This window comes from Drosophila bipectinata, chromosome 3R (assembly GCF_030179905.1).
Source record: "Drosophila bipectinata strain 14024-0381.07 chromosome 3R, DbipHiC1v2, whole genome shotgun sequence".
Classification (NCBI taxonomy): domain Eukaryota; kingdom Metazoa; phylum Arthropoda; class Insecta; order Diptera; family Drosophilidae; genus Drosophila; species Drosophila bipectinata.
Window position 1 is genome coordinate 23748607 of NC_091739.1, and position 26567 is coordinate 23775173.

The 26567-nt window shown below is 40.7% G+C and overlaps 10 protein-coding genes and 1 long non-coding RNA gene across 12 annotated transcripts; 2 read left to right on the forward strand and 9 right to left on the reverse strand.

Annotated features, from left to right (window-relative positions):
- Positions 1-154: 154 nt before the first annotated feature.
- On the reverse strand, positions 155-2035 carry LOC108126537 (short-chain specific acyl-CoA dehydrogenase, mitochondrial). Its single transcript, XM_017243181.3, has 3 exons — positions 1873-2035; positions 1547-1795; positions 155-1240 (listed from the first exon to the last, which is right to left on the reverse strand). The coding sequence occupies exons 1-3, from the start codon at positions 1904-1906 to the stop codon at positions 267-269; spliced, it is 1257 nt and encodes a 418-aa protein (XP_017098670.2). The 5' UTR covers positions 1907-2035; the 3' UTR covers positions 155-266.
- A 1251-nt stretch (positions 2036-3286) lies between these two features.
- Rsbp15 (Radial spoke binding protein 15) lies at positions 3287-4892 on the forward strand. Its single transcript, XM_017243093.3, has 4 exons — positions 3287-3622; positions 3677-4155; positions 4214-4294; positions 4353-4892. Exons 1-4 carry the CDS (start codon positions 3439-3441, stop codon positions 4875-4877), a joined length of 1269 nt encoding a protein of 422 aa, XP_017098582.2. The 5' UTR covers positions 3287-3438; the 3' UTR covers positions 4878-4892.
- A 77-nt stretch (positions 4893-4969) lies between these two features.
- Positions 4970-5779, reverse strand: LOC108126489 (chymotrypsin-1). Its single transcript, XM_017243094.3, has 2 exons — positions 5199-5779; positions 4970-5139 (listed from the first exon to the last, which is right to left on the reverse strand). The coding sequence occupies exons 1-2, from the start codon at positions 5670-5672 to the stop codon at positions 4978-4980; spliced, it is 636 nt and encodes a 211-aa protein (XP_017098583.2). The 5' UTR covers positions 5673-5779; the 3' UTR covers positions 4970-4977.
- Positions 5780-6215: 436 nt separating this feature from the next.
- On the reverse strand, positions 6216-7165 carry LOC108126501 (chymotrypsin-1). The gene is made up of 3 exons (XM_017243107.3): positions 7081-7165; positions 6424-7025; positions 6216-6371 (listed from the first exon to the last, which is right to left on the reverse strand). Exons 1-3 carry the CDS (start codon positions 7163-7165, stop codon positions 6216-6218), a joined length of 843 nt encoding a protein of 280 aa, XP_017098596.2.
- A 2965-nt stretch (positions 7166-10130) lies between these two features.
- LOC108126514 (chymotrypsin-2) lies at positions 10131-11004 on the forward strand. The gene is made up of 2 exons (XM_017243121.2): positions 10131-10772; positions 10837-11004. Exons 1-2 carry the CDS (start codon positions 10131-10133, stop codon positions 11002-11004), a joined length of 810 nt encoding a protein of 269 aa, XP_017098610.2.
- A 1263-nt stretch (positions 11005-12267) lies between these two features.
- Positions 12268-13391, reverse strand: Pglym87 (Phosphoglyceromutase 87). The gene has a single exon (XM_017243096.3). The coding sequence runs from the start codon at positions 13259-13261 to the stop codon at positions 12395-12397; it is 867 nt and encodes a 288-aa protein (XP_017098585.2). The 5' UTR covers positions 13262-13391; the 3' UTR covers positions 12268-12394.
- Positions 13392-13504: 113 nt separating this feature from the next.
- On the reverse strand, positions 13505-15380 carry LOC108126465 (probable cytochrome P450 313a2). Its single transcript, XM_017243074.3, has 7 exons — positions 15207-15380; positions 14936-15136; positions 14694-14879; positions 14566-14638; positions 14372-14498; positions 13736-14309; positions 13505-13677 (listed from the first exon to the last, which is right to left on the reverse strand). The coding sequence occupies exons 1-7, from the start codon at positions 15358-15360 to the stop codon at positions 13505-13507; spliced, it is 1488 nt and encodes a 495-aa protein (XP_017098563.2). The 5' UTR covers positions 15361-15380.
- Positions 15381-15787: 407 nt separating this feature from the next.
- Positions 15788-17800, reverse strand: LOC122321660 (probable cytochrome P450 313a1). Its single transcript, XM_043212506.2, has 8 exons — positions 17787-17800; positions 17483-17596; positions 17219-17419; positions 16973-17158; positions 16831-16903; positions 16655-16781; positions 16031-16604; positions 15788-15973 (listed from the first exon to the last, which is right to left on the reverse strand). Exons 4-8 carry the CDS (start codon positions 17109-17111, stop codon positions 15813-15815), a joined length of 1074 nt encoding a protein of 357 aa, XP_043068441.2. The 5' UTR covers positions 17112-17158; positions 17219-17419; positions 17483-17596; positions 17787-17800; the 3' UTR covers positions 15788-15812.
- A 952-nt stretch (positions 17801-18752) lies between these two features.
- Positions 18753-20964, reverse strand: LOC122321659 (probable cytochrome P450 313a3). 2 transcript variants are annotated; one of them, XM_070281043.1, is made up of 7 exons: positions 20738-20964; positions 20456-20656; positions 20218-20403; positions 20090-20162; positions 19905-20031; positions 19268-19841; positions 18754-19210 (listed from the first exon to the last, which is right to left on the reverse strand). In XM_070281043.1, the coding sequence occupies exons 1-7, from the start codon at positions 20889-20891 to the stop codon at positions 19053-19055; spliced, it is 1473 nt and encodes a 490-aa protein (XP_070137144.1). In that variant the 5' UTR covers positions 20892-20964; the 3' UTR covers positions 18754-19052. The 2 variants fall into 2 exon arrangements, with proteins under 2 accessions (XP_043068440.1, XP_070137144.1); XM_043212505.2 differs by lacking the exons at positions 20218-20403; positions 20456-20656; positions 20738-20964 and having other exon boundaries at positions 18753-19210; positions 20083-20162.
- Positions 20965-22512: 1548 nt separating this feature from the next.
- Positions 22513-22799, reverse strand: LOC138926546 (uncharacterized). The gene is made up of 3 exons (XR_011443098.1): positions 22731-22799; positions 22604-22676; positions 22513-22545 (listed from the first exon to the last, which is right to left on the reverse strand). It is a non-coding gene; the product is annotated as an uncharacterized lncRNA (long non-coding RNA).
- A 1003-nt stretch (positions 22800-23802) lies between these two features.
- Positions 23803-25679, reverse strand: LOC122321661 (probable cytochrome P450 313a3). Its single transcript, XM_043211697.2, has 7 exons — positions 25482-25679; positions 25218-25418; positions 24961-25146; positions 24834-24906; positions 24659-24773; positions 24032-24605; positions 23803-23976 (listed from the first exon to the last, which is right to left on the reverse strand). Exons 1-7 carry the CDS (start codon positions 25633-25635, stop codon positions 23813-23815), a joined length of 1467 nt encoding a protein of 488 aa, XP_043067632.2. The 5' UTR covers positions 25636-25679; the 3' UTR covers positions 23803-23812.
- Between the last annotated feature and the right edge of the window lie 888 nt (positions 25680-26567).

Here is a 26567-nt window from a genome sequence, read left to right on the forward strand (position 1 = left end):
TTGTTATCGCACTATTCTAGGGTTGGAAAGCGCGGAAATGCGCGTAATTAAAAAAAGGGCAAAGTAAATTTTTTAATTTTATTTTAAGAGAGTATTTGAACTCAAAGAATTATTTTTTTAACTATATAAATTTCTAAAAATAAAGTCTAAATGGTTATAAAATTTAATCTATGACACAGAGTGCTTTACTTGTTCTAAATGCAATATCTGGTTTAAAAGGCACAAAAATGCAAGCTACCTGTTTCTAACATCCACTTGGATAAGTATCACTCGCTACCCAGCTCCCGGAGCACTGCATTAGCAATAACTATGCGTTGGATCTCTGAGGTTCCCTCGTAGATCTCCGTTACCCGGGAGTTACGGTAGTAGAGCTCTGCGGGGAGATCAGTGGTGTAGCCCATTCCGCCTAGCACCTGGATGCACTGATGACTACAGTAGGTGGCCGCCTCGGAAGCGTGAAGCTTGGCCATTGCTGCCTCCTTGGTGAAGGGCAAGCCGTTGTCCTTTAGCCACGCGGCGCGCCAGACGAGAAGTCGGGAAGCCTCCACCCGGCTAGCCATGTCCGCCAGTTTCTGTTGAATAAGCTGCATCCGGGCCAACTGTTTTCCGAAGGCTATCCGTTTCTGGGAGTAGTCGACGGCCAATTCCAAAGCCGCCTGGGCGATTCCAGTGGCCTGGGCGGCTATTCCAATCCTACCGCAGTCCAGAGATTGCATAGCAATTTTGAACCCATCCCCGGGGTTGCCTAAGACGCGGGATCGCGGAACGTGGACATCCTCTAGAACCAGCTGGCAGGTGGACGTGGCCCTCATGCCCATCTTACTTTCCTTCTTGGCAATGGAGAGGCCAGGAACATCCTTTTCCGTGAGAAAGGCAGTGATACCCTTGTGTTTCAGGGCTTTATCCACAGTTGCAAATACCAGGCCTCCGCTCGCCTCCTTTGAGTTTGAAATCCAGGCTTTGGTGCCGTTGATAAGGTAACCGTCCCCGTCCAACTTGGCTGTGGTGCTGGCAGCTCCTGCATCCGATCCATTTCCAGGCTCCGAGAGAGCGTAAAAGGCAATATTTTCGCCCTGTGTATATGGTATCAGAAAATCCCGCTTTTGGTCTTCGGTTCCGTGTTGCTGCACTGCACCCAGGAACAGGTTATTCACACCCATCACGATGGCCACTGCGGCATCACCTCGCGCCACTTCCTCCATTCCAATGGCGTACGCTTGGTAGTCCAATCCGGAACCACCTGAAGGAAATGAGTGGTAAGGGCTTATAATTTTTTTAATTTTAATTTTTAAATATTATCTTATTAATTATATATGCTAATATTTAGGATTTTTAATCCTAATATTTAGGATTTAAAAATTCAAAAAATTCAGCTTAAAGATTCAAAAAAAGATTTTCAAAAATTGCAAAACCATTTTTCGAACAATTTTTTTTTTCTAGCTTATGTAATCAGAAAAATATATATATATATAAGAATTTTGTTTACTTTCCAGGTTCTAACAACTCACATCTGATCGCACACGGTTTACTCCTGTCCAGAACTTACCGTACTCCTCCCGCACAGCCACGGACAGCAGACCGAGCTCTCCCAGGCGCCGAACCTGATCCGCCGGATAGAGCTCCTCGCGATCGTGGTGGCGCGCCTTTGGTGCCAGTTCCGCATTGGCGAACTCCCGGCACGTCCTCTGCAATATCTGATGGGTCTCGGAGAGAGCTGCCAGGCAAGCGATGCTCCTCCGGCCACCCGCTCCTCCTAGGCGGTTCAAGTTCCATGCGCCCCTCGCCGAGCATTGACCTGAAAAAACGCGGATATGTAAAGCGGCCGGCCGATCCGCCGGCTTGTTCTGATTGGGAATCAACAATTCTCCTCACCTAGCGTCCGCACCACTTTAAACAGCTGCTGCATAGCGTCGTGCCAAGAACTCGATTTGCTCCGGGTTGTTGATACACTTTTATATCGCCAAGCACTGGCCGATCCAACCCGGATCGAACATTATCGAGCGATCGATATTATCCGTACGCTCTCCCCATTCTTATCCGTCCACCAATTGAGTCGCTTCTATCCGGTTTTGTTATCGGCTTTGTTAAAACGATAACTTTTGTTAGTTTCCGTAAGCTCTGCAAGAGGGCGCATCATGACAAGCGATTCAAAAATGGGTTTCCAATCAATTTTTTGAATATATTCTTAAGGGTTTATTTATTCATAAATCAAATATTATCGTTAACGTATCTGAGACATACAATATACATATGCTTTTTACATTACCTTTAAAAACTAACAGCAGCCATGCAATTTAAATGCAGCCAGCAACCTTAATTCTATAATCCAAAAATTACAATTTGTTTATGAGTACCTTTTTTTCGAACACCACGAGCTAAAGAAAGAAAGGGTCAAGCGGTGGGAAATGAAATGGAAAAGGTTCAACGCTTTTGGAAATTCCCATTAATAAAACAGTTTCCTGATGGGCTATTCGAAATTAATTTGCAATGCTAATCTCTGGTACACACCCACTTTTTGTGGGAAGAAGCAAAATAATTCACTTGCAGAATTGCTAAATCGGTTACAATGTAAATGTGGACTTTGAAAAGGTTCCGTTTATTTTAAATTCGATTTTAACTAAAGTATAATCGTTTCTTCCGAAAGAATTGGATGAATATTGGCAAAGATATAGCCATCGCTGCGTGGCATATTGTCCTCCCCGAAAAATAATTTCGTTTCAGGATTTTGATGCAGATTGATGGAGAATCGATCTACAAATCGTTTAAGGTATTCCCCGCAAGAATCGGATGATTATTGACAAAGATATAGCCATCGCTGCGTGGCATATTGTCCTCCCCGGGCATTTTGCCGTTTTTGAAGGGGATCCCCTGGAAAATTTGACAAAAAATCGAAAAATAATTTCGTTTCAGGATTTTGATGCAGATTGATGGAAAATCGATCTACAAATCGTTTAAGGTATTCCCCGCAAGAATCCGATGATTATTGGCAAAGATATAGCCATCGCTGGGTGGTATATTGTCCTCATCCTGTTTCGCCTAGTATATTTTATTTAAAATATTATTTTAAAAAATTATTTATTGTCATTTATTTATTATTTATCTAAAAACAAAAATTATGAAAATTAAAATAATAAATTTTAGTTGTTTGTCCGTGGGAACCTGCAAATGGCTGCAAATGGAGCCTCAAAAGTTCGTGTAAGCTGTTTCCCAGCAACAAATCTGTAGTTAGTTCATATCTGAACCGTGTAGATGGCGCTGGAAGTTGTTTTAGTGAATACTCAAACCCAAATAAAATCAAGTAGGCCGAAGAAAACCAATTTTTGGTTTAAAAAATAAACCTTCCAATTTACTCATATTAGCCTCTAGCAACTCAAAAACTGTTCCAAATTATAGAATTTGCTTAATAGCCAGGGAAGCTGTTTTTAGCCAAAATACGACATGAACTATTTGATTCAACGCGGAAAGGTACGCCAGCAGGCTATCAACGTGCCGGAAGGATTGCCGGAAATACTCTCAGACATCACCCGGGAGGTGTTGAGGTGCCAGCCGACCAAGGAGTGCCTCTGCCAGTTCATCATTGACTACCTGCACTCCGTAATTGTGACCAGGGAGAAGGCTCTAGGTAAATGTAGTGAATGTTGGTAAAAAGACAATCACATTAAATATTTGTTCTCAGTGGCCAAAACCATTTTGGACAGGGCCCTACGCCAAGTGGATAGCATTATCTCGGACCTGTGCGTCTGCGACCTATCCAAAGAAAAGTCGGAGCTGATGGGCCAAGTGTTGGAGGACTGTTTCCGTAACTTCTTAGAGAAGCGCCGCTGCGAGATGCGCCGTGGCAAGCAGACCATAAACTTTGAGGATGTCGACATCCTGGAGGAACTGCTCGCGAAGTGCCATTTCTCCGATGAGGAGTTGGTTCTTTCACGACCTGCCATAGAGGGTGCCTACAAGCGCTTCGTGGAAGCTTACATGGCAGCCCAAAAGGGCGCCGACGGTACGGAGCTCCTCTATCAGTACTTCCGCGATCGGGAAATGAAGCGAATCCAGGAGTCCATGCGCGAACAAGCGGCTATTACGATCCAAGCGGCCTGGCGCGGATACTATGTGCGCACCCAGTTTCCGAAGCATATCTGTGTATGCACCTGTGCGCTGGTTAGTTGAGGGGACTTTTTATTTTAGCTTAATAACTTTTAAAGTTTCATCTTCGCAGGATAAAGAGGGCGATGAGGAAGAGAGGCGCAGGAACGAGGCGGCTATGGTTCTTCAACGCTTTTTCCGCAGGGTTATGCTGGTAATTCGATTCTATAGTTTTTTCAAGGAAAAAAAATCTATTCTTATCCTCTTCCCAGCGCGCTGCTACTAAGCCGGTACCGGATCCTTGCGCTGATCCATCCCCACACTTCTCAAAGGAGGACAGCTCTTCGCCTTATGGCACGAAGGATCTCGAAAGCACTACTGCACCAGAACCTGCACCTGGAACTGCTACTGGAACTGCAGCTGGAACTGCTCCTGGAACTGCACCTGGAACTGCCCCTGGAACTGCACCGGCATCGGGTCCAGCAACGGCACGCGGCTCTGATATGAATGTAGATCATGTGGAAGAAGCAGCTCCCGCCGAGGGTGAAGCTCCAGCAGCAGATGCTGCCCCCGAGGGTTCTGCACCAGCAGAAGCTGCACCTGCGGCCGAAGTCCAAGAAGCGCCCGCAGAAGCCCCGCCTGCAGAAGAGGCACCACCTGCAGAGGCTGCTCCACCCGCCGAGGAAGCGCCACCAGCCGAGGAAGCAGCACCGCCACCGCCAGCAGAAGAGTCTGCGCCACCGGCTGAAGAAGCCGCGCCCGCAGAAGCCCCGCCAGAAGAAGCACCAGCCGAATAGGAGTCTATCGCTTTGATTTATTTTTTTTTTTTTGCTTTTTTGTTAAATTATTGTTCCCGGCAAATGAACAAAGCAAAGGCAATAACAAATCTGCCTTGGTCTAAGAATCCAGATGACCCTCTATCCATTCAGTAAAGGTCGACACACGGGTGTAGACATCCGGGGATATGAAGAGACCACAAACAACCAAGCCATAGGATACTATGCCTACTTGTTTTAGGCCTCCGTCCTCTGTCATTACCAATGGTCCACCAGAATCGCCCTATGGGTTATAAACTAAGTGACACAATTCAAACAAGGCAACAATCCATATAAACCTACCGAACAAGCACCTCTGAAGGGTCCTCTGGCGCAGACTTCTGTGTCCGTGACACTATCCATGCCAGCTCTTCTGCACTGATCGTTCGTAATCGTGTTATAGCTCATGCGTTGCAGGACATTCGGGTAGTTGAGACTGTCCAGGAAGGGGAAAGGTACCGGGAGGCGTAAACCCCATCCAGTCAGGGTCACTGGAACTCCTCCACCCACGTAATTTGACTGTAAGCCAATGGCACTGATGCTTGTGTTGTCAAATTGAAGCGGAGGATCTATATTGAGGACAGCTAGGTCGCTGGTGACCAGTTCCTTGTAATCCGGATGAATGTCGAAGGAGAGAACCTTGGAGCGGGATCCCTTATCTTTCAGGCTTCGTATTCCGGCCACCACGGACATGCGACTGACATTCAAGCCCTGACAACAGTGGGCAGCGGTAAGGATGCGATTTGGGGCAATGATAGATCCTCCACAGAAATGCATCTGCCCATTGCGAGTCTCATACTGGAGGGATACTTGATAGGGAACATATTGCCCTGCTGGGACATCCGATCCTCCCACAATCCGATGGGGTGGGTCTCCACTAGGCTGGCGGGCTAGAAAATATTTGTAATAACTATGATACCACTTGTTAGTTAATAACTCACAGTTGAGCCGCCCAAAGACACCTTCTATGGCTAAAACCACAATCAGCAGCAACTCTAATGGAGCCATTGTCACTTGGTTAATGTCGAGGGCTTCGCATCAGTCTCGCTACTTAAGTAAAAAACTTGGCCCCCATATGGAGTAAAATTAGCATAGGTATCGCAAATATCTGGCACAGTTAGAAACTTGGTTATGCCATTAAAATTGTTCTTGAAATTGAAATTATAATGAGCCATTCTGCTGGTAACGTAACCCAGTTAGCTTTTTGGCGATTATCTATTCGCGAATGAGTGTTCTGTTTTCAGTAAGAGTGTTAGAAGAGTAGTTGCTTTCAGAGAAATTATCTTTATTCATCCATTGACAATAAATATTTTGCAATTTTTAAGCCATTCTCTCTTTTATCCAGCCATCGAACATGGACACTCGGGTATAGACATCCGGATTATTGGATGCACAGAAGGCAGTTCCATAGGAGACCACTCCGACTTGCTTCACAGTCTCGCCACTGCGCATTACCAAAGGCCCGCCAGAGTCACCCTAAAATTGGGGATATTATAAAAAGTATCTTAAAAAGCTAAATGCATCTTACATTGCAGGCCCCTTTGCCGAACCTCTCGAGGGCGCAGATCTCAGTATCCGTCAGTTGGGACATAGTTTCCTTGCATTTTTGGTTGCTCAGGGTTTTGTATTCCAATTTCTGCAACACTGTGGGGTACTTGGCAAAGGGACCAGTGCCAAAGTGAAACACCGATCCCCAGCCCGTGAGGAGGACCTCCTGCCCAGCACCCACCATGTCCGAACCACTCACATCAATGGTGGACACTCGTTTCTCGTCGAGCTCGAAGGGAGGATCGATCTTAAGAATGGCGATGTCGCTGGTAACCAGTTCCTGGTAGTTCTCGTTCATCTCGTATGATTGCACTTGGGAACGGAAGCCAGTGGTGTCCTCCAGATCCCTGATTCCAGCCACAACGCTGATGCGACTGGCATTCTGGCCATTGACACAATGAGCGGCGGTGAGGACGCGGTTTGGAGCGATTAGTGAGCCACCACAGAAGTGTCGCTGTTTGCCACTGCGGGTGAGGAACTGCATGGAAATCTGGTATGGCACATACTCATCCTGGGGGACATCGTAGCCGCCCACAACTCGTTCATGGGAATTGGTGTCCGCCTCCTCGAAAAACTTGTCCACTGAGTGAGTTTCGTATTTAGTTATTTTCCTTTTGGTTAATGAGTCTTTACTTACAGTCGATTACACTGTTCATAGGCTTGCACTGGGCCACTGCCAGCAAGGATGCCAGTAGCAGCAGGATGTACATTACTCCGTTCATGGTGAGACTTTGCTTAGAACTGACAATGCATCCGAAGTTTATATACCATTTCCTAAGCCCCAATTAAGTGGGTTTTTTTGTTCTATTCGATTCATTTGAATTTTATCTAGTGCAGCTGTGGGTGGTCGTTCCACCCAATGTAATGGCAATGGGTTACAATGTTACGCTGGGCACTGATATCACGTATTGGGGGAAAGGAAAAGTCAGTTGTGGAAGCGTCACTTGAAAGAGTATTTTGAAAAGTAAATAAAATCATAAACAGCATTAAAAAAAAACCCATCCTTTATTATATTCTCAACTGTTAACACCGACTTCCTCAATTCTTGGGAATACCATCAAGTAAACAAAAAAAGATGTGGAAAGATCGCCTACCTCACCCAACCACCTTTTTTCCACTCGATCTGTCTCAGAGTTTTAATCAGAGAATAATTTAAATATTCCGATTAAACGAGCACGTCTCGGACGGCAGCGGACATTTCTTTTAATTCAATGTGCTGGTCGGAGGACATGGAGACCTGCCGCTGGCAATCAACACCGTGGACACCTCGGAGGCAGTACCCAGGAAGGAGCAGCTATCTTACTTGTTCGATGCAAATCAAGCTGGGTTGCAGCTTCGGTTTCTGGCTCAATTTCAGACTCACTCCTGCTTGGATTTGTGTATTTTCCTGCCAGATCCCTGGGCGGGCTGGCAGAAGCGCTGTCTGGTCCACATTCGGAATCGGAGTCAGTCCGAGTCAGTGGTGCATGTGTCAGTTCCGGGGCTGATTGCATCCAGCTAATGAATCATTTTGCTACTCCTTTTGGGCGGGGCTGGACATGGAGTAATACAGTGAGCAAAAACAAACGTATCTAGGAAGTTTTTTAAGGAGATAAAAAAACATAAAGTGTTTCATCAATACGTTTTTGTTTTCAGTGCATAGGACTCCCTCTCCGAATGGACTGTGTGTGGCGCACTGGCGAAAATTAATTATGCACACCTCTTGGTTTCGTGGCGATTCCGCTGCGTGGTGGACGCTGTTGAGGTCTTGATCTTTGGACTACTGTGTTAATTGTCCTGAGCCGCGATGCAGTGGCTCCAGCCACGAAGCCAGCGAACCGATTTGAACCCGAAATGGCTTTATTATATCGGTCCTGAAGCCCCACCCACAGGATGTGTCTGGGCATCTGCATCTGAATCAGAGTCTGACTTCGGCTCTGGCGCCTGTCGTGTTGCTTCTGTGCTTGGCTTTTGTTAATTGGACCACCCTGTCAAGGCATGACTTATCTGTGGATTTTTATTCTTAATTCCAGCATCTCATTTGCATATGAGCTTTCGGTGCCTTGAGCCTGGTTGACGAGTTAATCCGTATGTTAACTCATTAGGATATGTTCTAGCCAAGAAAGTTTATACAAAGGGTGGGTTCTAAATAAATATTAATGTGGCTAAGATGGAATATAAGACGTTGCTTATTAATAAATTATATTTAATTATCAGGATGTCTCATATGTTAGTTTTTTATTAAAATTATTACAATCTGGTAAGCGAATAATTAATTTCCTTGTTTCCAGTAAATTTTGAACATCTTGCGATTCTCCAGTTGATGCTCAAAATTCTCACTAATAAAATGCACTTTAATCATTTCATCAGCAATGCCACGAAGCGGAGGATATGGTCGAGGGCTTGTGAATCGGTTCGGTGTTAACAAGATAAGCATTCATTCTACCTGTCCGGCCCGACGGAACGCCATCATTATTATGACATTTCGCTTGATTGCCTGCTCCATTCATGGCCATGTTCGCCAGCCAACTTCTGGAGAATTGTGCGTGTGGCCAAGAGGAACGCATTCGGGTTCGGTGCAATTTTTATGGCTTTTTGTTTTCGGGATTTGTTTTTCTGTTTGTCGTTTTGCCGCAGCCGTCTTCGCAGTGATTTATCGGCCGACTTCATAAAGCAGAGCCGCTGGTTTTATGATCTGCCTGAAGTGGAAATAGTGGCGTTTTTATGTCTGCTCCGAAATCCAGTAGCCGGCCGAGAGGGATTTATAGTGACCGCCTTGATTGGAGGTCACGAAGCGTGGGATCAGGTGTGGGATCCAAGCGAAAAGTTTCCTTTGGAAAGCCAAATATATTCGAAAGACTGAGGTCCGATACGAATAAACGAGATCAACTCGGAAAGCCGAATGAGTTTTCCACTCTCTTAGGCAATTAATTTTCGCATTCGTTTCCAGGTGGAAAATTAATTGCGTGTTTTGCATAATCAGTAAATTGGTCGTTTATTTTAGTACTTAATTTGCTCAGTCTCGCGTCACAAGGTACCCGAACCGATCCTATATGGCCCCCTTCGCTCGGGTCTCGGTCTTGTAAATTATGACTCTCGAATCCAAGCACATGCAGCGATGCTGGCCATGGCCCGAGCATTGGGCAAATTAAACAGATTTTTATTTGCAAATCAGATAAGAGATCATGCCACAGAGCAGGGCGCAGATACAGATACACGGCTACAGATTCAGCGGCAGATACAGATACGAATATAGCCGAGGCTAGAGCTGGCTTAATATTTATCGGTCGCGTGAGCTTGTTACCTAATTGATGACAACAGGTAGGCGCTTCTGTCACACCAAAAAGCTTGATTTTTAACTTTTTTTATGATTAACAGGCACGCAATGAGGAAATAAAGAATGAAAAAGTTGGCACATGTTAGGTAGACTTTATACAGAATACCTTAGCATTATGGCTTGTAATTATTTTATTAATTCTGGAATTGTCGAAAAATGTATTTATTTAATTGTGCTAAAATATACAGATTAAGAGCTGTATTATTTTGTTTAAACTCAACCCAGATTACTTTGGTTTTCAAGATCACAAACATTTGCATTCCCAAATAAGTGATAAGAGCCACTTGATCTGGCTTGGTATAAAAACCATTGCAGGTAAGTTGCAGCTATCAATCACTTAAGGAACTTCACCAGAGAGAGCTTATAAGAATATGGAAGTCGTAAAGTTACTGAGTCTCTTTTTCATCCTTCATCGGGCTCTTGCCGAAGTAGTGACTCCGTCAGACATCACCGAATCCCCCATCCGGATTAACGGTGGCCAACTGGTAAACGAGACGGTGCCTTTCCAGGTCTCTCTGCAGCTCCAGAGACGGGGTCGCTGGCAGCACTTTTGTGGTGGTTCCATCATCAGTGCCCAGCATGTCCTGACCGCAGCCCACTGCATGGAAAAGATGAAGGTAGAGGACGTGAGTGTGGTTGGTGGGACTCTGAACTGGAAGGCGGGTGGCTTGCGCCATCGAGTGCTGGCAAAGCATGTGCATCCCCAGTACTCCATGAGCCCAAAGATCATCAACGACATTGCTCTGGTACGAGTAACACCTCCATTCCGCTTGGAGCGAGCGGACATTGGAACCGTCCAACTGGGAGGCTCCGATCGAATTGGCGAGAAAGTGCCGGTTCGCCTCACTGGCTGGGGATCCACCACCTCGGCCACCTCCTCCGCCAAGCTGCCGGATCAGCTACAGGCTCTGAACTACCGCACCATTTCAAATGAGGAATGTAACCAAAAGGGTTTCCGAGTGACCCGCAACGAGATTTGCGCCCTTGCTGTTCAGGGACAAGGGGCGTGTGTGGTAAGTCAATGTAAGGTATTATTCAAGTTATATGTAATAATAATGCTATTTTTATTTAAATTAGGGTGACTCTGGAGGGCCTCTGATTAAGGCTGGACCACAGCCACATCTGGTGGGGATTGTGTCCTACGGCTCGTCCACCTGTGCCCAGGGAAGGCTCGATGTTTACACGCGAGTCTCCAGCTTCTTGCCCTACATCAGCCAGGTGATCAACCAGGATCTCTCCCAATAAATAGCCTCACACTGTGCATAAATAAAGCAACTTCATCGCGAGTCCGAGCTTGAGAAAACTCTTCCTTGCGTTCAGAACCCAAGCTATGGGTATCTCCTCTGGTGCATTTAGGCGACTAATTAAAAATCTTGTTCAATATTCGCCACAACCGAGAGAAAGGCAGGAGGATGAGGGGTCGGGTGGGGCGACCAGAGTCGCCTCTCCATCTTCATGGTCTAGGCTTGGCCAGGCTCCAGCAAAACTTCGGCTGCCGCCTGCCAGGGCGACCATGATAAATGCAAAAAGCAATTTATCGCGCATTTAACTCAATTCAGTTTCTTTATGGCCGCTGGATTCTGGGGGAGGTGGCGGAGGAGGAGCAGGAGCATGAGGTGGGATGTCTGCCACAAAGTTTGCCCGGCTGACACGCACACTGGGGCACTCGAAGGAGGCTCCTCTCCGAAAACTCGAAACACTTGGCCCGGGCCTGTAATTCGATATTAGACTTTATGCGCGACAAATACGAAGTGCAAACATTTTTATGTTCCTTTAGTTTCTATGCTGGGGTCTGGTATGTGTGGTGGAAACGATTTAACGGGGCGCCGACTTTGACTCGTCTTCGACTTTAGCTTTAACTCCGGTCGGCTCGCACTGCGGCCGTGTAATTAAGTTCAAATAATGTGGAGCTCATGCCTTCTGCTGAGCAAGACACGCTGGCCGGGCTTCCTCCTCGAAGAGAAGGTGCCGAAGGTATGTCAAGTCTTCCAGCTCGTTTCACGCTCTCAATTTACTAGATCAAAGCTCGCCACGCTCTCGGAGCATAACATGCAAACGCTCCAAATCTGGCCTCGACAGCGGGTCAAATGCTCTAAGGTCTTAGCCGGCCATCCAAAGACATCTAAAGCCTTCCAAAGCCCGTCGAAAACCAAAACAGCAATGATGGAGAAAGAGTGGGGACTGCGAGTCGGTCAGTGCTCACCATATAAATTCATTTAGATCAATCAATTCAATTTGTTTGTCAATAAGACCTAAATGAGTATTTCATTTAAACAAATTAAAATTCGACCCATTCGGAATGCCAGACTCATCCCCGGGCAATTAAAATTGACGCGACACACTCGACTCCCTGATTTCTTAAACGAGCCCAATGGAAACACATATAAATATGACTGGACTTTGGCTCAGACCCAGACCCAGACCCGGAGCCATATCCAGACCAGAGACCCAGACCCCAGGCCATGGGACCCAAAGAGGCAGCTTCTGCTGTTGACTTTTCATTGTCAATTAAAATCAAATAAATTTATTTGCAGCTTGACATTCGCCTGGCCGGTCCCGCAATCTTCCCAGATTCCATGAGTTTTTCATACGCGGTTTTGAGGTTGGCATGCAAGTGCATTGAGCTGATTGTTGGCTACTTGGCCTTGCCCTGATTGGCCACCGCTTCCATGGCCTTCCTTACGGTTTCCGGATCGCCGAGGAACTTGAGCGTCCCGATGGGCTTTAGGTTCTCGTCCAGTTGATAGACGAATGGTATACCAGTGGGCAGGTTCAGGGCCATAATGCCCTCATCGGAAATGCACTCCAAGTGCTTGACTACGCCCCGCAGACTATTGCCGTGGGCCGCCACCAGGATGTTCTTCCCCTCCTTGATCTGGGGCTCGATCACCTCGTTCCAGTACGGAAGTGTGCGCTTGATGGTGAGCTTCAAGGACTCGGACTTGGGAAACTCGTCTGGTTTTAACTGGTCTTTGTATCGCGGGTCATTGGCGATGCAGTCATAGTACTTGTGATCCTTCTCCATGGGTGGTGGTGGGGTGTCGAAACTGCGGCGCCAGATTTGAACTTTTTCCTCGCCAAACTTTTTGGCGGTCTCCGCCTTATTCAGTCCAGTCAGCCCGCCGTAGTGTCGCTCATTGAGTCGCCATGTCTTGCACACGGGAATCTTTTTGTGCTCGGCCGCCTCCATGACAATCTTCAACGTATCGTTGGCACGGGTCAACATCGAGGTGTGGGCTATGTCAAACTTATATTTGCCCTTCTTGAGGGCCAGTCCCGCGGCACAAGCTTCCTGTTTGCCTTTGTCGGTCAGTTGGGCATCGTACCAACCCGCAAATAGATTCTGCTGATTCCATTCGGACTCCCCGTGTCGCAGCATTACGATCTGGTACTTTCCCTTCTTTTCGTTACAGTCGGAGGATCCCTTAGTGTATGAGCGCAGAGGTTTGGCGGGTGACAGGCGGCGTAGGCAGTTGCCACAGTTTCTGGCCAGAGCCAACATTATGAAAGACGTTTAATTTTGAATGATGTAACAACAACACTACATACTCATTGGATGTGATTTTTTTAGGTCTATTCGACCTTACTGTGTAGTGAAGCTGTGATCGGTGACGAAAACAACAAACTCTAAGTACACAAGATCAAAAAAATTTTTTAATATAGTTCTGAAAATCATGGCCTAGTCAGATCATTGTATCTCACCAGCCGCTTCCACTATAAACCAATAAAAATACAAATTTTAATTTTATTCTGCTTCGGTGTTTCTTCGATGGAAACTTATTGGCGGTGAAATAGTCAGCTTCATACTTATATTATCCACAAAGACAAGATCTTCATATCGAAAACTAGTGCTTAACTTGTAACTTCTGAGAATTTGGGTTAGGGCTATTTTTGACGATATCATTGCATATCTCCAGCCTGAAAAGATGGAAATTTTGAACTCTCAATAAATTAACATATGATGCAGCAATCGAACCTATACAATTTCTTTTTCCCTTTGAAAAGGGCATGAAGGCATAAGGATGCCGCTCGCGAACATTTTCGGGTAAAAAATTGTCAGGATTGAAGGTGTCAGCTTCTGGTCCCCAAAGATCCTTGTTGCGGTGCATGTTGAATATGTCGACGAAAACAGCTACACCTTTGGGAACAAGCACTCCATTAGAAAGTTGAAAGTCTTCCTGAGTATCTCTGGCAAGGATCGGAACGGACGGGATTAGTCGCATGGTTTCATTTAAAACGCGATCTAGATACACCAATTTTTGGAGGTTCTCGTGCTCGACTTCGAAGTCTCCACCAGCCGGGAAGACCTCTTCTAGCTCCTCGAAAACAATGTCCTGGTACTTCGGAAACATGGCGAGGAGAATAAGAGTATGATGAACTGTAAGAGCTGTTGTCTCAAAGGCAGCCCCAACCATATTATAGCACTCCCCCTTCACTTCTTGTAAACCTATTTCATCCTTCCGATAAAGTTCCATAATTCGGTTGATGACAATGTGTTTAGCTGAATCTGTACCAGACTCCGGTTCCGAATTTAGTTTTAAGCCAATAATCTATATAAGCCGATTTCGTTTTAGTAATGTTGTGGTCAAGAGCTACGTTGCTTAGTACTTACTGGATCCATGAGAGAACTAATTTTTGATATTTCTTGTTTTTTCTTTTTTTCCAATCCAAAAAGATTGGAGATGGTTTTGTTTCGGCAAATGGGCAGTAATATTTGAACAACAATCAATATTATAAGGCTGAAAAGATATTTAGTAATGCAATGCATTCATGTTATGATTCATGATTACAATATAAACTTCTTACTGTTCCCAAGAATCGATAGGAGAATTGTTTTTAAAATTCTTCTCATTTTGCTCCTTAGCGCCCAGTGTGGTTTCTAGAGTTTGGGAAATATTAACTCAAAAAAAAAAAAATGCGCTTCATATACTTACGGTGTGCTATTCTTAAAGACCATCTTAGTAATGGTTTTAACAAATCTTTTTCACCTTGACCCACGAAATTGTCCATTTCAGCGACCAGAGCTCTTGTTTCAAAGTTGAAGATGGGAAGAAAACTGAGCAAGACATTGTGCTTAAAACTGGAATTCATATGCTTTCGACGTGCAGCCCATTCAGTACCTTTAAATTATTACTCATAAATTTTAAAATATGAGCCCCTATGACATATCTCAAACCTTGTAGAGTCAATAACCCGATTCCAAATAGATCTTCTATGGCACTTGCTACCCGCCAAGTCCGATTGAGACAATTTGGGGAAGTAAGAATATCCTCAGCGATCTTAGGATCTCGAGTGACAATGACGGGCGTGATGCCGACCCAGGTTAAAATGGTTGAACCATAATTGTCCAAGTACTTGGTGCGCTTAATGATTCTTACTGCAAATGCACAAAAAAATTAAAGTACATATTTGTATGGTTAATTTATAAAAATAAAAATATGTCCTACCTTTGTTGATTCCATATTCTGCAGCGACACCAATAAGTGGAAGACCCATAGGTCCAGGTATCTGAAACATTAGCTTATAGAATCTGCGGCGGGTCCACAAAAAATGTATCCAGACTAATATTCCAACAAGGCTCAAAAGGTAAATAGAGAGCATGGCGATGGGTAGGCTTACTCTTCTGCGTTCGCTTTTTAACTAACATGGCTATTAGTTTTCCACGGTGGCTTTTATATATTCGGGTAGGCCTAACTTATTGCTTACTACTGAATAACAAGGTATCAAAAGTGTAAAGTACACTAGAGGTGAAGGTTCCAGCTTCCGCCTAATAAGCTCACTTATCGCTTTCTATATGTGCCGTGCTTAATCAAAGTTCCTACCTACATTAAAAAAAAGATAGAGCACCATAACAGATAATAGCTAATGGCCTGTGTGCAAAGTAACATTTCTGGTAAAAAAATTTAGTATTTCTTTTATGAGCTATTTTTTTAACAGTGGAATTACTAGCAGAGTAAAAACTCTATTTATTAATACATATTTGTAATTAGTATTTGTATCTTTAGTGTAGCTTAAAAAATGTGTAAAATATGCACAATAACAATCAGTTTATTTCAAAATCTTTTTTGAAAGTTCAACAAAGGTATTTCTTTCAGAAATATTGGGACACCTTGAATGTATTCGAGATCTTCATACCGAAAATTTGTACTTAATTTATATTTCCAGAATATCATGGCCAAGGCTATTTTTAGAGGTATTGGAGCATATCTTGAGCCTGAAATATACAACATTTAATTATGTATCAATAAAAAAAAAACAAAATTTAAAAAACCTATGCAATTTCTCCGGCCTTTTCCAAATGGCATGAAGGCACTAGGATGACGGTCTCGCATATTATCAGGAAGAAAATTATTGGGATTAAAAATGTCGGCATCGGGTCCCCATAAGTCCTTGTTGCGGTGAAGGTTAAAAACATCGATCAAAACAGTCACACCATTGGGAATGAGGTTACCATTCGACAGTCGAATATCACCTTTCAGCTCTCTCGGAACGGACGGAACCGTTGGAAGTAAACGCAAGATTTCATTGAACACTCGATCCATATATTCCAGTTTTTGGAGATCTTCGTTGGTCACATCGATGGGTCCAGAACTCGGAAAGACCCTCGTGAGCTCCTCATAGACAAGGTCCTGGTATTCAGGAAACATGGCCAATAGAATTAGACTATGTGTGACTGTAAACGCTGTGGTTTCGTATGAGGCAATCAACAAACCAACACACTCTCCTTTTAAGTCGATATAATCCATTTTGCCATTTCTATAAAGGTCAATCAGCAAGTTTATTACTGTGTTGTTTGAGGAGTCTGAACACTTTTCGGGATTCGAATTCAGTTTGGCGCCAATTACCTGAAATATAAAATCCTTAATAATTATTAAGACAAAAATAACCTACTTACTTTTTCTAGAAACGTATCAATCTTTTCAAAGAGCTCTGCTTTTTCTTTTCCAAACCCAAAAATATTAGAAATGAAATTATTCCTACGCAGAGGTTGGTAAATATTAAGAATCGTCGTCATCGAGTACCTGTAAAAATATCTCATAAAATATTGCTTCAAAGATGGTATTTTCTTACAATCGTGCAAAATGAAGGATTTCATTATTTTGGAACTCGGCATATTGCTCAACATCAGTGTCAAATATGGTTTCTAAATAAAATAAATAAGGACCAATGAAATTGGGATAAATGACCATAGTTCTGTTTTATGTATTCTTACGATTTGCAATTTTAAACGACCATCTGAGTAAATCAGATAGTATATTTATTTCACCTTGATCCACAAAAGTATCCATCAGAGAAATTAAAGATTTGGTCTCCGCATTAAAAATAGGAAGGAAACTGAGAAGGACATTCATTTTAAAAGAGACGTTTATATGCTTGCGGCGTTCATTCCATACTGGTTCTAAAAAAAAAAATTTAATGCATTTTTAACACGCCCAATTCTCATTCTATCTTTTTGCACCTTTTAGGGACAAAATCCCAACATCAAAAAACTCTCCAATCTCTTTGTTAGCGACCTCAGGTCTATTAAGGCATTGTGAGGATGTGAGGAAATCTTTGGCAATATCTGGATCACGGGTAATTATGATCGGCTTTAACGGCAATATAAACAAGGAAGTAGAGCCATTTATGTAAAATAATGAAGTACTTTTGAAAGATGGTACTGCGCATAAATAAGATATATAAGAGGCAGATTCCATGTCACTAAATTTTATCTTATACTTACATGCAGTATCAAAGAAATCAAGCTGTGAGTCGTTAAGGGGGAAGCCCAATGGTCCGGGTAAATGGAAAAATAGCCTGATAAGCTTGCGCCTACTCCATAATAAGTATAAACACCCTACGAACACAGCAATAACCAAAATTGGATAAACGAACATTTCGATTTTTATATAAAACTCTGAGCCTCTCGCAAACAATCAATTTGAAACCGTTTTACATTCTAAATTAGCGATATTGATGCAGCTGGGGTTTTTATACATAAAATGCCCGGTCCCAAGATTTGACCTAAAACACATTACTTTCCTCACCTGTGGCTTCCAAAAATATAATTGGTATAATTGGTTATAATTGGTAGAACTCATTAAATTATATGACAGTCATACAATGGTCGAAAATATTAATATAAAATATCTCCATTATACAAACACGTATTACAACATGTGTATTATTTGCAACGAATTTGTCAATTTAATATTTTCTTATACATTCTCTATTTTGTTTTTCATTTTCGAAAATATTTCGATTCGTTCAAACTCTAGAAGATGTGATTTATCCAGCTTCATTCTGACATTATCAACAAAAACTAGGTCTTCATATCGAGATCTAGTGCTAAGTCTGTAGTTTCTGAGAATCCTGGCCAACGCAATTTTTGACAAAATTAACGAATATATTATAGCACTCTCCTTTCACTTCTTGTAAGCCTATTTCGTCCTTCTGATGAAGTTCCATTAATCGGTTAATGACAATGTGTTTAGCTAAATCTGTACCAGACTCCGGTTGCGAATTTAGTTTTGAGCCAATAATCTAGATAAACCGATTTCATTTTAGTAATGTTTTGGTTTAGAGCTACGTTGTTTAATACTTACTGGATCTATGAGAGAACTAATTTTTGATGACTCTTGATGACTTCCTACTTAGTAGGGATGTAGAATAGACATGGTTATAGCGACACGACTATTGATGCTGATCAAGAATCAATATACTTTGCGGGATCGGATATGATTCCTGTTATAAAGCCGTTCCTGTTATAGAATCCAGTCAAGAGTAATTTGTAGATCTTAACATTAGATCGTAAAGTTAATTAACACGTTACTTAAGGCCAATTAATAGTCAACATTACAATAAAAGCAGTACAAGAACAATAAAATTTAAACAAACTAATGCCACATCTCTATGAAAATTGCACTTTGAAAATCGCATGAAGGCACAAGGTTGACGGTCACGCATTATCTTATTATTATTAACTCGGTATAATAAATTTTTCTATTTCTATAAAGCTCAATCAGTAAGTTTATTACTGTGTTGTTGGTGTCAGAACAATTTTCATACATACAACCGTGTTCTAATAAAGAAATTGATTTCTGAGCCTAGAAGAAGGAGTCCAAAAGATCCTGTTAAATGGCGAACTACTCGGAAAAGCTTGCAGCGACTTTATTACAAATATATGAAAAGTACTTTACAAAATTGTGGCCAAGACTACTAAAAATATTAATTACAATTAATAAAGGGCATAACCCACAAAAATTGATTAAATTTATATATTTGTTTTATTTGTTGTTTTTATTCTGAAATTTTCACCTTCGTTGAAAGTGTAGAAGAGGTGATTTCTCCAGCTTCATTACTATATTATCAATAAAGACTAGGTCTTCATACCGAAAACTAGTGCTGAGTTTGTAATTTCTGAGAATCCTGGCCAAGGTAATTTTGGACAAAATTAATGCGTATCTCCAGCCTGAAAGTAATAAATTAAACATTACTTTATTTAACTATAAATATAGCTTTATCGAACCTATACAATTTCTCCTCCCGTTTGAAAAAGGCATGAAGGCATAAGGATGCCGTTTGCGAACATTATCGGGCAAAAAATTGTCTGGGTTGAAAGTATGAGCGTCTGGGCCCCAATATTCCTTGTTGCGGTGGATATTGAATATATCCACGATAATGGCAACACCTTTCGGAACAAGGACTTTATTTGACAGGCGAAAGTCTTCATTGGCATTTCTTACAGTAACCCCAGCGGATGGAATCAAACGCAGGGTTTCATTTAAAACGCGATCTAGATACACCAACTTTTTGAGGTCTTGGTACTCCACTACAAAATCTCCACTCTCCGGGTAGACTTCTTTTAGCTCTTCAAAGACCATGTCCTGGTAGTGGGGAAACATTGCTAATAGGATAAGAGCGTGATGAAGTGTTACAGCTGTGGTGTCGATGCCAGCCAGAACCATGTTACAGCACTCTCCTCTTATTTCATCCAAACTTATTTTTCCATTCTGATAAAGATCAATCATTCGGTTGATGACGGAGCTCGTGGGCAAGGTCGTACAGCTTTCCGTTTGAGAATTCAATTTGGAGTCAATGATCTGGAATATACCACTCCAGCTTTATGGCGTTTTGAACTAGTTACTTTTTTATTACTTACTTACCTTATTTATGAGAGTATTAATTTTGGAAAACTCGTGTGTTTTTTTCTTTTCCCAACCGATCATTTTGGATATTGTTTTGTTTTGAGAAACATTTATGAAAATTCCAATGATAATCAATTTCACGAGTCTGCAATGATATTTTTTAATGTAAAACCTTAATGATCAATTTAAAAATTACTTATTACGATTGCCAAGAGTCTATGAGAGCATTGTTCTTAAAATTCGCTTCGTCTTTAACGTCGATTCCCAGAGTTGTTTCTAGAATTCAAGAAGTATTAAACGGAAAACTATACGTTAAGTTAGATAGACTTACGATAAGCTATACTTAATGACCATCGAAGTAAATATGGCAACAAATAAATTCCATCATGTTCCACAAAAGTATCCATGTGAGTTACCAGAGTTTTTGACTTAGAATTGAAAACGGGAATGAAGCTGAGCAGGACATTTTGTTTAAAGCTGACATTCAAGTATTTTCGGCGTGCATTCCATGCAGTGCCTAATAAGGCTAATCTATATAATTATACAGTATATATTTTACAGACTCACACCTTGAAGAGTCACCAATCCGAGGCCAAAGATATTTTCCATTGCTTTTGTTACCCGGGAGTTTCTATTTAGAAACTTTGATGATGATAACACATCCTCGGCGATCCTAGGATCCCGCGACAATATAACTGGGGTAATCCCGATCCATGTCAAAATTGTTGAGCCATACTTGTCCATGTACTTGGTTCTCTGAATCATTTTTACTTGATTTATAGTGGGTTATGATAGTTTTTTAAAATTAAATAAATTTTATTTTTATTTATTATATTGATAATTTTACTGACAGTTATTTATAAAATATTCAGGTGCTAAGCCGAGAAAAGGTAGTCCCCAAGGACCTGGCAACTCAAGTATAAGTTTGTATAACCGGCGTCGACTCCACAAGAAGTATATTAATGTTAACAATCCAACAACAGTCAAGATAAGAGAACTTATCATGACCGTGATATTTCTGTTTTCTCGAAATGAACAATGTAGAACCAAGTTTCTTTCTAAATATGAGCTGAATGTAGGCTATGGTATTTATAGAAAATCTATCGACCCATCTAAAGAGAAAGGCGTTTTAGTTCTCACCTGAACAACTGTTTGGCACCTGTACTTATCGGTTTAAATGCAATATAAAACAGTCAATAAGTCTTACCAAATGTATAGTTATTAAGTTATGAACAATATTTTTAATGTTTTTTTTTTCTTCCATTAAATAACATTTTTAACCTTTTTAGTATAGTGTAAGGAAGAAATATTTAAAAGGTATATATTTTACCCATTTTTTTTAATATTATAGAAAACTCATGAATTTGAAAGTTGTTTAGACAAAAAAGCTGTCAAATGGTCAAGCAAAAATTAAAATATTTAATTTTAATTTCCTGAGGGTGTCTGATTTTACGCATTTGCGTATTACTTTTATCTTTTAATGTAAAGATAATAATAAAAAGAATATAAAGAATAATATATATAGTAACAAATAGTATATAATTCATTTTTTTAATAATTTATAAACGTTTAAAACCTAATGGAGAACAAGAAGTCTTAAGGAAACTATACAACATTAAAAATAATACTATAAACAAGTTCAGGATCGTTTTTATTCAAAGAATTTTTAGTTAACTTTTCTGTATATTTCATCACTTGGAAGTTCTTCTTTGAAATCGAAGGGGAGGCGGTTTACTTAGCTTTATTACTACACCATCAATAAAAACGAGATCTTCATACCGAAAAGTAGTGCTTATTTTGTAATATCTAAGAATCCTGGCCAAGGCAATCTTCGAAAAAGCAGGGCATAATTCCAGCCTGAAAATAATTAATTAAGGACTTTAAACGAAAAAATTAAACAATTTTCGCACCTATACAATTTCGTTTTCCCTTCGAAAAGGGAATAAAGGCATATGGATGCCGTTCTCGTACATTCTCGTCCAAAAAATTATCGGGGTTGAATGTTTCGGCGTTTGGACCCCAATAATCCTTGTTACGGTGAATATGAAATATGTCGACCATACAAACTACACCTTTTGGAACCACGACGTTATTTGAGAGGCGAATGTCTTCCTTTAAATCTCTAATAATGGTCGTAACGGACGGGATAAGGCGCAAGGTTTCTCTAAAAACGCGATCTAGGTATTCCAATTTCTGGAGGTCCGCGTACTCCACTTCAAAATCAACACCAGCCGGAAAGACATATTTAAGCTCTTCGAAGACAATTTCCTGGTACTGGGGAAACATGGCAAGGAGAATAAGAATATGATTGACGGTGGCTGCTGTAGAATTAGTTGCACCCTGAATGATATTGCAGCACTCTCCTCTCATTTCCTCAAAACTTATTTCTCCATTACGATGAAGTTCAATAAATCGGGTAATAACAGAATTTGATGACAAATCGAATTTTTCCTCGGTATGTGAATTCAGTTTATAGTTAATTATCTGGTTAGAAACATATTTATTGTGATAATTTTTTATTTAATTCGAGTTTTGGCTACTTACTTGGTCCATTTGAGTTTTTACTGTAGCTTTGGTTTTCTCGAAACCAAAAATTTTTGAAATTGTTTTATTTTGAAAAAGGGGTATCAAGACATTGATTACGATTAAATTTGAGAGTCTGAAATAATATTTTTAATTATAGCCAGTATAAAAATGATATGAAATAAAATTCTTACGAGGGCCCACATTCTAAGACGTCGTTAGTTCCAAACATCGTTTCCTCTACCTGTGTAATGTCCAACGTTGTCTCTATAGTTAATAAATCATAAACCTAAGAACATAAGCGTAAATAAGTTAACTTACGATGAGCAATACTGAAAGACCATCTAAGTAAATGTGGCAGCAAATCAGTTTTTTCCTTGCCCACGAAAGTTTCAATTTGGGCAACTAGACGTCGAGTCTCAGAATTAAAATTGGGAAAAAATTTGAGCAACTCATTTGGCTTAAAACTGGCATTCATAAGCTTTCTGCGTTTAATCCATGCAGTACCTAAAAAATTTGATTCAAATATTTAAAAAATATTTGAAAAAGTTTCAAAGCAATATAGCATTATCCTAAACCTTGCAACGACAATAATCCGGGTCCTAACACACTTTCAATCGCCTTTGTTAGGCGTGAGGTTCTATTAAGGCATTTTGGAGATGTTAAAATATCTTCTGCGATCTTAGCATCACCAGAAAGTAAAACTGGTTGAATGCCACCCCAGGCTAAAAGTGTAGAGCCGTACTTTTCCATGTACTTTGTACGCAGATTTAATTTAACTAAAAAAAAGTTATCTAAGTATTGGATGGGAACAACAGTTTTAAAGCTAACTTACAATTGTTTTTAATGTATTGCGGTGCTGAGCCAAGAAGGGGCAGTCCCAAAGGCCCAGGTAACTCAAATATAAGCGAATAAAACCGGCGTCGGCTCCATAGAAAGCACATTAACAAAATTAACCCCGCGACAGCCAAAATAGGAGTGATGAGCATGACGATTTGCTTCTAAACCTCCTGGAAACGAATTAGATAAAACAGTGGAGTTCCTAAATGAGCGCTTTATTTTATATGGCTGCGGTTTTTATAGGTATGCATGAGTTCCAGGTCACTAAATTGACCTGGTTAAGGTTAAAAAAAAAAGTTTTTTTTATGATGATATAATTTTAATAATATATAAATTAAGCATCAAAGAGGCCGGCACAGCACATTCCTTCGCTTTTCCCAATCCCACAGTAATAGTTCTTAAGATGTAAAATATATTTTATATGTTAATACATATTTATTGTTTAAGACCTAACACATTTTGGAAAAATTACAATACTTGTACAATCTATGATTAAAAGCCATAATCTTATATTAGCGATATAATATTTTATTTTAAAATAAAAATAAAATAACTTCTTTTAGCTAAGAGGTCCTTCTTTTAAAATTTAAAAGTGGCGGCTTATTTAGCTTCATCACTATATTATCAACAGAAACTAGGTCTTTATACTGAAACGTAGTGGTTATTGTGAAATTCCTCAGAACCCTGGCCAAGGCGATCTTTATCGATATTTGGGCGTATTTCCAGCCTAAAAATAAAAAATATATGCTGTTTAACTATTAGATGTTAAACAAGTAACGAACCTATGCAATTTCTCCTTCCCTTTGAAAACGGTATGAAAGCATAGGGATGTCGTTGGCGATCATCAACGGCCAAAAAACGATCAGGATTGAAGCTGTCGGCGTCATGCCCCCAGAGGTCTCTATTGCGGTGCATATTAAATATATCTATACCCAATATGACTCCTTTGGGAACTAAGACTCCATTAGAAAGGAAAAAGTCTTCGGTTGCATCTCTTATACTAAATGGGATGGGCGGGAACAGACGCAAGGTTTCATTAAAAACGTGATCTAGGTATAACAATTTCTGGAGGTCTTCGTGCTCCACTTCGAAATCACCACCAGCTGGAAAGACTCCTTTAAGCTCCTCGAAGACGAGTTCCTGGTATTTGGGAAACATGGCGAGGAGAATCAAATTATGATTGACGGTGACAGATGTAGTATCGATTGCAGCTTGAATAATGTTACAGCACTCTCCTCTTATTTCTTCAAAACTTATTTTCCCTTTGCCATAGAGCTCCATTAATTGGCATATGACAGATTTGGATGTCGAAACCGAATAACTTTCTGGTTTCGAAAGTAATTTATTATCAATAATCTGGTTGGAAAACTTGATTTTTAATCAATTTTAATGTGGTTTGGACTACTTACTTTACTGAGATGGGTATTAATTTTTTTTGTTTTCTCTTCCAAACCAAAAATGTTGGATACCGTGTTATTTTGACAGAAAGGTATCAACACTTTAATAACGATCATATTCACGAGGCTGCAATGATGTTTTGAATTATTACCTTTCATTTTTAATTGATATGGGCAATTTTCTTACGATGCCCAAGACTCTAAGATGGCTTTGGTCCTTAAATTCCTTTCCTCTGTCTGTGTAATGTCCAATGTTGTCTCTATAGTTAATAAAGCATGGAAGTAAGAACATAAATAGTTGCCAAATGACTTACGATGAGCAATACTGAAGGACCATCTAACTAATTGTGGTAGCAAATCAGTTTCTCCTTGGCCCACGATAGAGTCAATTTGAGAAACCAGAAGACGAGACTCCGCGTTAAAAATGGAAAGAAAGCTGAGCAACACATTTTGCTTAAAACTGGCGTTCAAAAGTTTTCGTCGTTTTATCCATGAAGTACCTTAAATGTTTAACAAAGTGTTTCAAATTCAAAAAAAAATTTCAAAAGTTTTTCGTAAGACAGTTTTAAACCTTTTAATGACAATAATCCGGGTCCTAGCACACTACCAATCGCTTTGGTTACTCGTGAAGTTCTATGAAGGCATTGGGGAGATGTTAAAACATCCTCAGCGATCTTTGGATCCCTGGACAATATGACTGGTTGAATTCCGATCCAGGTTAAAAGTGTTGAGCCATACTTGTCCATGTACATGGTTCTCTGATTCATTTTAACTAAGAGTAAGACAGGCTATCTTAGTGTTAAATGGATTCTTTTGGCTTAACTTTTTTACTAACACTTGTTTATGATGAAGTCGGGTGCTGAGCCGAGAAAAGGCAGCCCTAAAGGTCCTGGCAACTTAAGCATAAGCTTGTAATACCTGCGACGTGTCCATAAAAAGTATATTATCACAACTAATCCAGCTATACACAATATGGGTGAAATTGGCATGTCGGTTGATTTGCTTTTGTCCCGAAACGAACAATATCGAACGAATGTTGATTCTTTCTATATGAGTTCTGTACACAGGCTACAACGTAATTTATAAAAAAGCTAGAGAGGATTTCCAAAGTTGTACTCGTAATTTATATATTGCTTACCTGGAAGGTGTTCTTAAGATACAATATATAATAGCCATTTTAAAAATTTTTCATAAAAATATATAAATATTTGTATTTATTTTTAAAAACTCTTATATTAAACTCTAATTCAATTTTTGTTCTTTTTTACAGGCTAAATTTATTGAAGTGTATTTAACGAGTTTCTATTTATATTTAAGCCAACTCTTTAATTTCGTAAGTAATTAAATTTTTTTATTAGTTAAACAACGGCAAAATAGCTGAGCAAGTTTTTAGCTGAAATCAACAAAATTTTAGGTTAACCTAAAAATGACGCAAATGGCGAATATAATTGGCTAACCCCAATAGGAAATTAAGTATTAAATCAATTATAGCATGAACTTTACACAAGTACCAAGCAACTAACTTTAAAAAAACCAAAGATCCAAGAGTCTACTTTTCGGAGAAACAGACAGACATCATCAGGTACTGAATTTTATTATACCCTTGCAGAGGGTATTATAATTTTGGTCAAAAGTGTGCAACGCAGTGAAGGAGACATCTCCGACCCTATAAAGTATATATATTCCTGATCAGGATCACCTCCTGAGTTGATATGAGCATGTCCGTCTGTCCGTCTGTCCGTCTGTCTGTTTCTACGCAAACTAGTCTCTCAGTTTTAAAGCTATCGTCTTGAAACTTTGCACACACCCTTCTTTCCTTTGCACGCAGTATATAAGTCGGAACGGCCCGGAGCGGCCGACTATATCCTATAGCTGCCATATAACTGATTGATCGGAAATGGTATAACTTCGGTGTTTTTAG

Coding starts and splice junctions, on each gene's coding strand:
- LOC108126537 (XM_017243181.3), bottom strand. CDS start 1,906: ATGCAGCAGCTGTTTAAAGTGGTGCGGACGCTAG. Junction 1,796..1,872: donor TAAAGTGGTGCGGACGCTAG/GTGAGGAGAATT, acceptor GCGTTTTTTCAG/GTCAATGCTCGGCGAGGGGC. Junction 1,241..1,546: donor GGCTGTGCGGGAGGAGTACG/GTAAGTTCTGGA, acceptor CATTTCCTTCAG/GTGGTTCCGGATTGGACTAC.
- Rsbp15 (XM_017243093.3), top strand. CDS start 3,439: ATGAACTATTTGATTCAACGCGGAAAGGTACGCCAGCAGGCTATCAAC. Junction 3,623..3,676: donor GACCAGGGAGAAGGCTCTAG/GTAAATGTAGTG, acceptor ATTTGTTCTCAG/TGGCCAAAACCATTTTGGAC. Junction 4,295..4,352: donor TTTTCCGCAGGGTTATGCTG/GTAATTCGATTC, acceptor TCCTCTTCCCAG/CGCGCTGCTACTAAGCCGGT.
- LOC108126489 (XM_017243094.3), bottom strand. CDS start 5,672: ATGCATTTCTGTGGAGGATCTATCATTGCCCCAAATCGCATCCTTACC. Junction 5,140..5,198: donor CCTTCAGAGGTGCTTGTTCG/GTAGGTTTATAT, acceptor TATAACCCATAG/GGCGATTCTGGTGGACCATT.
- LOC108126501 (XM_017243107.3), bottom strand. CDS start 7,165: ATGAACGGAGTAATGTACATCCTGCTGCTACTGGCATCCTTGCTGGCA. Junction 7,026..7,080: donor TATGAACAGTGTAATCGACT/GTAAGTAAAGAC, acceptor AAACTCACTCAG/TGGACAAGTTTTTCGAGGAG. Junction 6,372..6,423: donor TCGGCAAAGGGGCCTGCAAT/GTAAGATGCATT, acceptor CCCCAATTTTAG/GGTGACTCTGGCGGGCCTTT.
- LOC108126514 (XM_017243121.2), top strand. CDS start 10,131: ATGGAAGTCGTAAAGTTACTGAGTCTCTTTTTCATCCTTCATCGGGCT. Junction 10,773..10,836: donor AGGGACAAGGGGCGTGTGTG/GTAAGTCAATGT, acceptor TATTTAAATTAG/GGTGACTCTGGAGGGCCTCT.
- Pglym87 (XM_017243096.3), bottom strand. CDS start 13,261: ATGTTGGCTCTGGCCAGAAACTGTGGCAACTGCCTACGCCGCCTGTCA.
- LOC108126465 (XM_017243074.3), bottom strand. CDS start 15,360: ATGCTCTCTATTTACCTTTTGAGCCTTGTTGGAATATTAGTCTGGATA. Junction 15,137..15,206: donor AGAATATGGAATCAACAAAG/GTAGGACATATT, acceptor GTGCATTTGCAG/TAAGAATCATTAAGCGCACC. Junction 14,499..14,565: donor CCTATCGATTCTTGGGAACA/GTAAGAAGTTTA, acceptor ATATCTTTTCAG/CCTTATAATATTGATTGTTG.
- LOC122321660 (XM_043212506.2), bottom strand. CDS start 17,111: ATGAATGTCCTTCTCAGTTTCCTTCCTATTTTTAATGCGGAGACCAAA. Junction 16,904..16,972: donor GTCGTTTAAAATTGCAAATC/GTAAGAATACAT, acceptor TATTTTATTTAG/AAACCATATTTGACACTGAT. Junction 15,974..16,030: donor AGGCCGGAGAAATTGCATAG/GTTTTTTAAATT, acceptor TGTATATTTCAG/GCTCAAGATATGCTCCAATA.
- LOC122321659 (XM_070281043.1), bottom strand. CDS start 20,891: ATGATAAGTTCTCTTATCTTGACTGTTGTTGGATTGTTAACATTAATA. Junction 20,657..20,737: donor TGAATATTTTATAAATAACT/GTCAGTAAAATT, acceptor CTATAAATCAAG/TAAAAATGATTCAGAGAACC. Junction 19,842..19,904: donor TTAATACTCTCATAAATAAG/GTAAGTAAGTAA, acceptor GGTATATTCCAG/ATCATTGACTCCAAATTGAA.
- LOC122321661 (XM_043211697.2), bottom strand. CDS start 25,635: ATGCCAATTTCACCCATATTGTGTATAGCTGGATTAGTTGTGATAATA. Junction 24,774..24,833: donor ATCTTAGAGTCTTGGGCATC/GTAAGAAAATTG, acceptor ACATCATTGCAG/CCTCGTGAATATGATCGTTA. Junction 23,977..24,031: donor GGGAAGGAGAAATTGCATAG/GTTCGTTACTTG, acceptor TTTTATTTTTAG/GCTGGAAATACGCCCAAATA.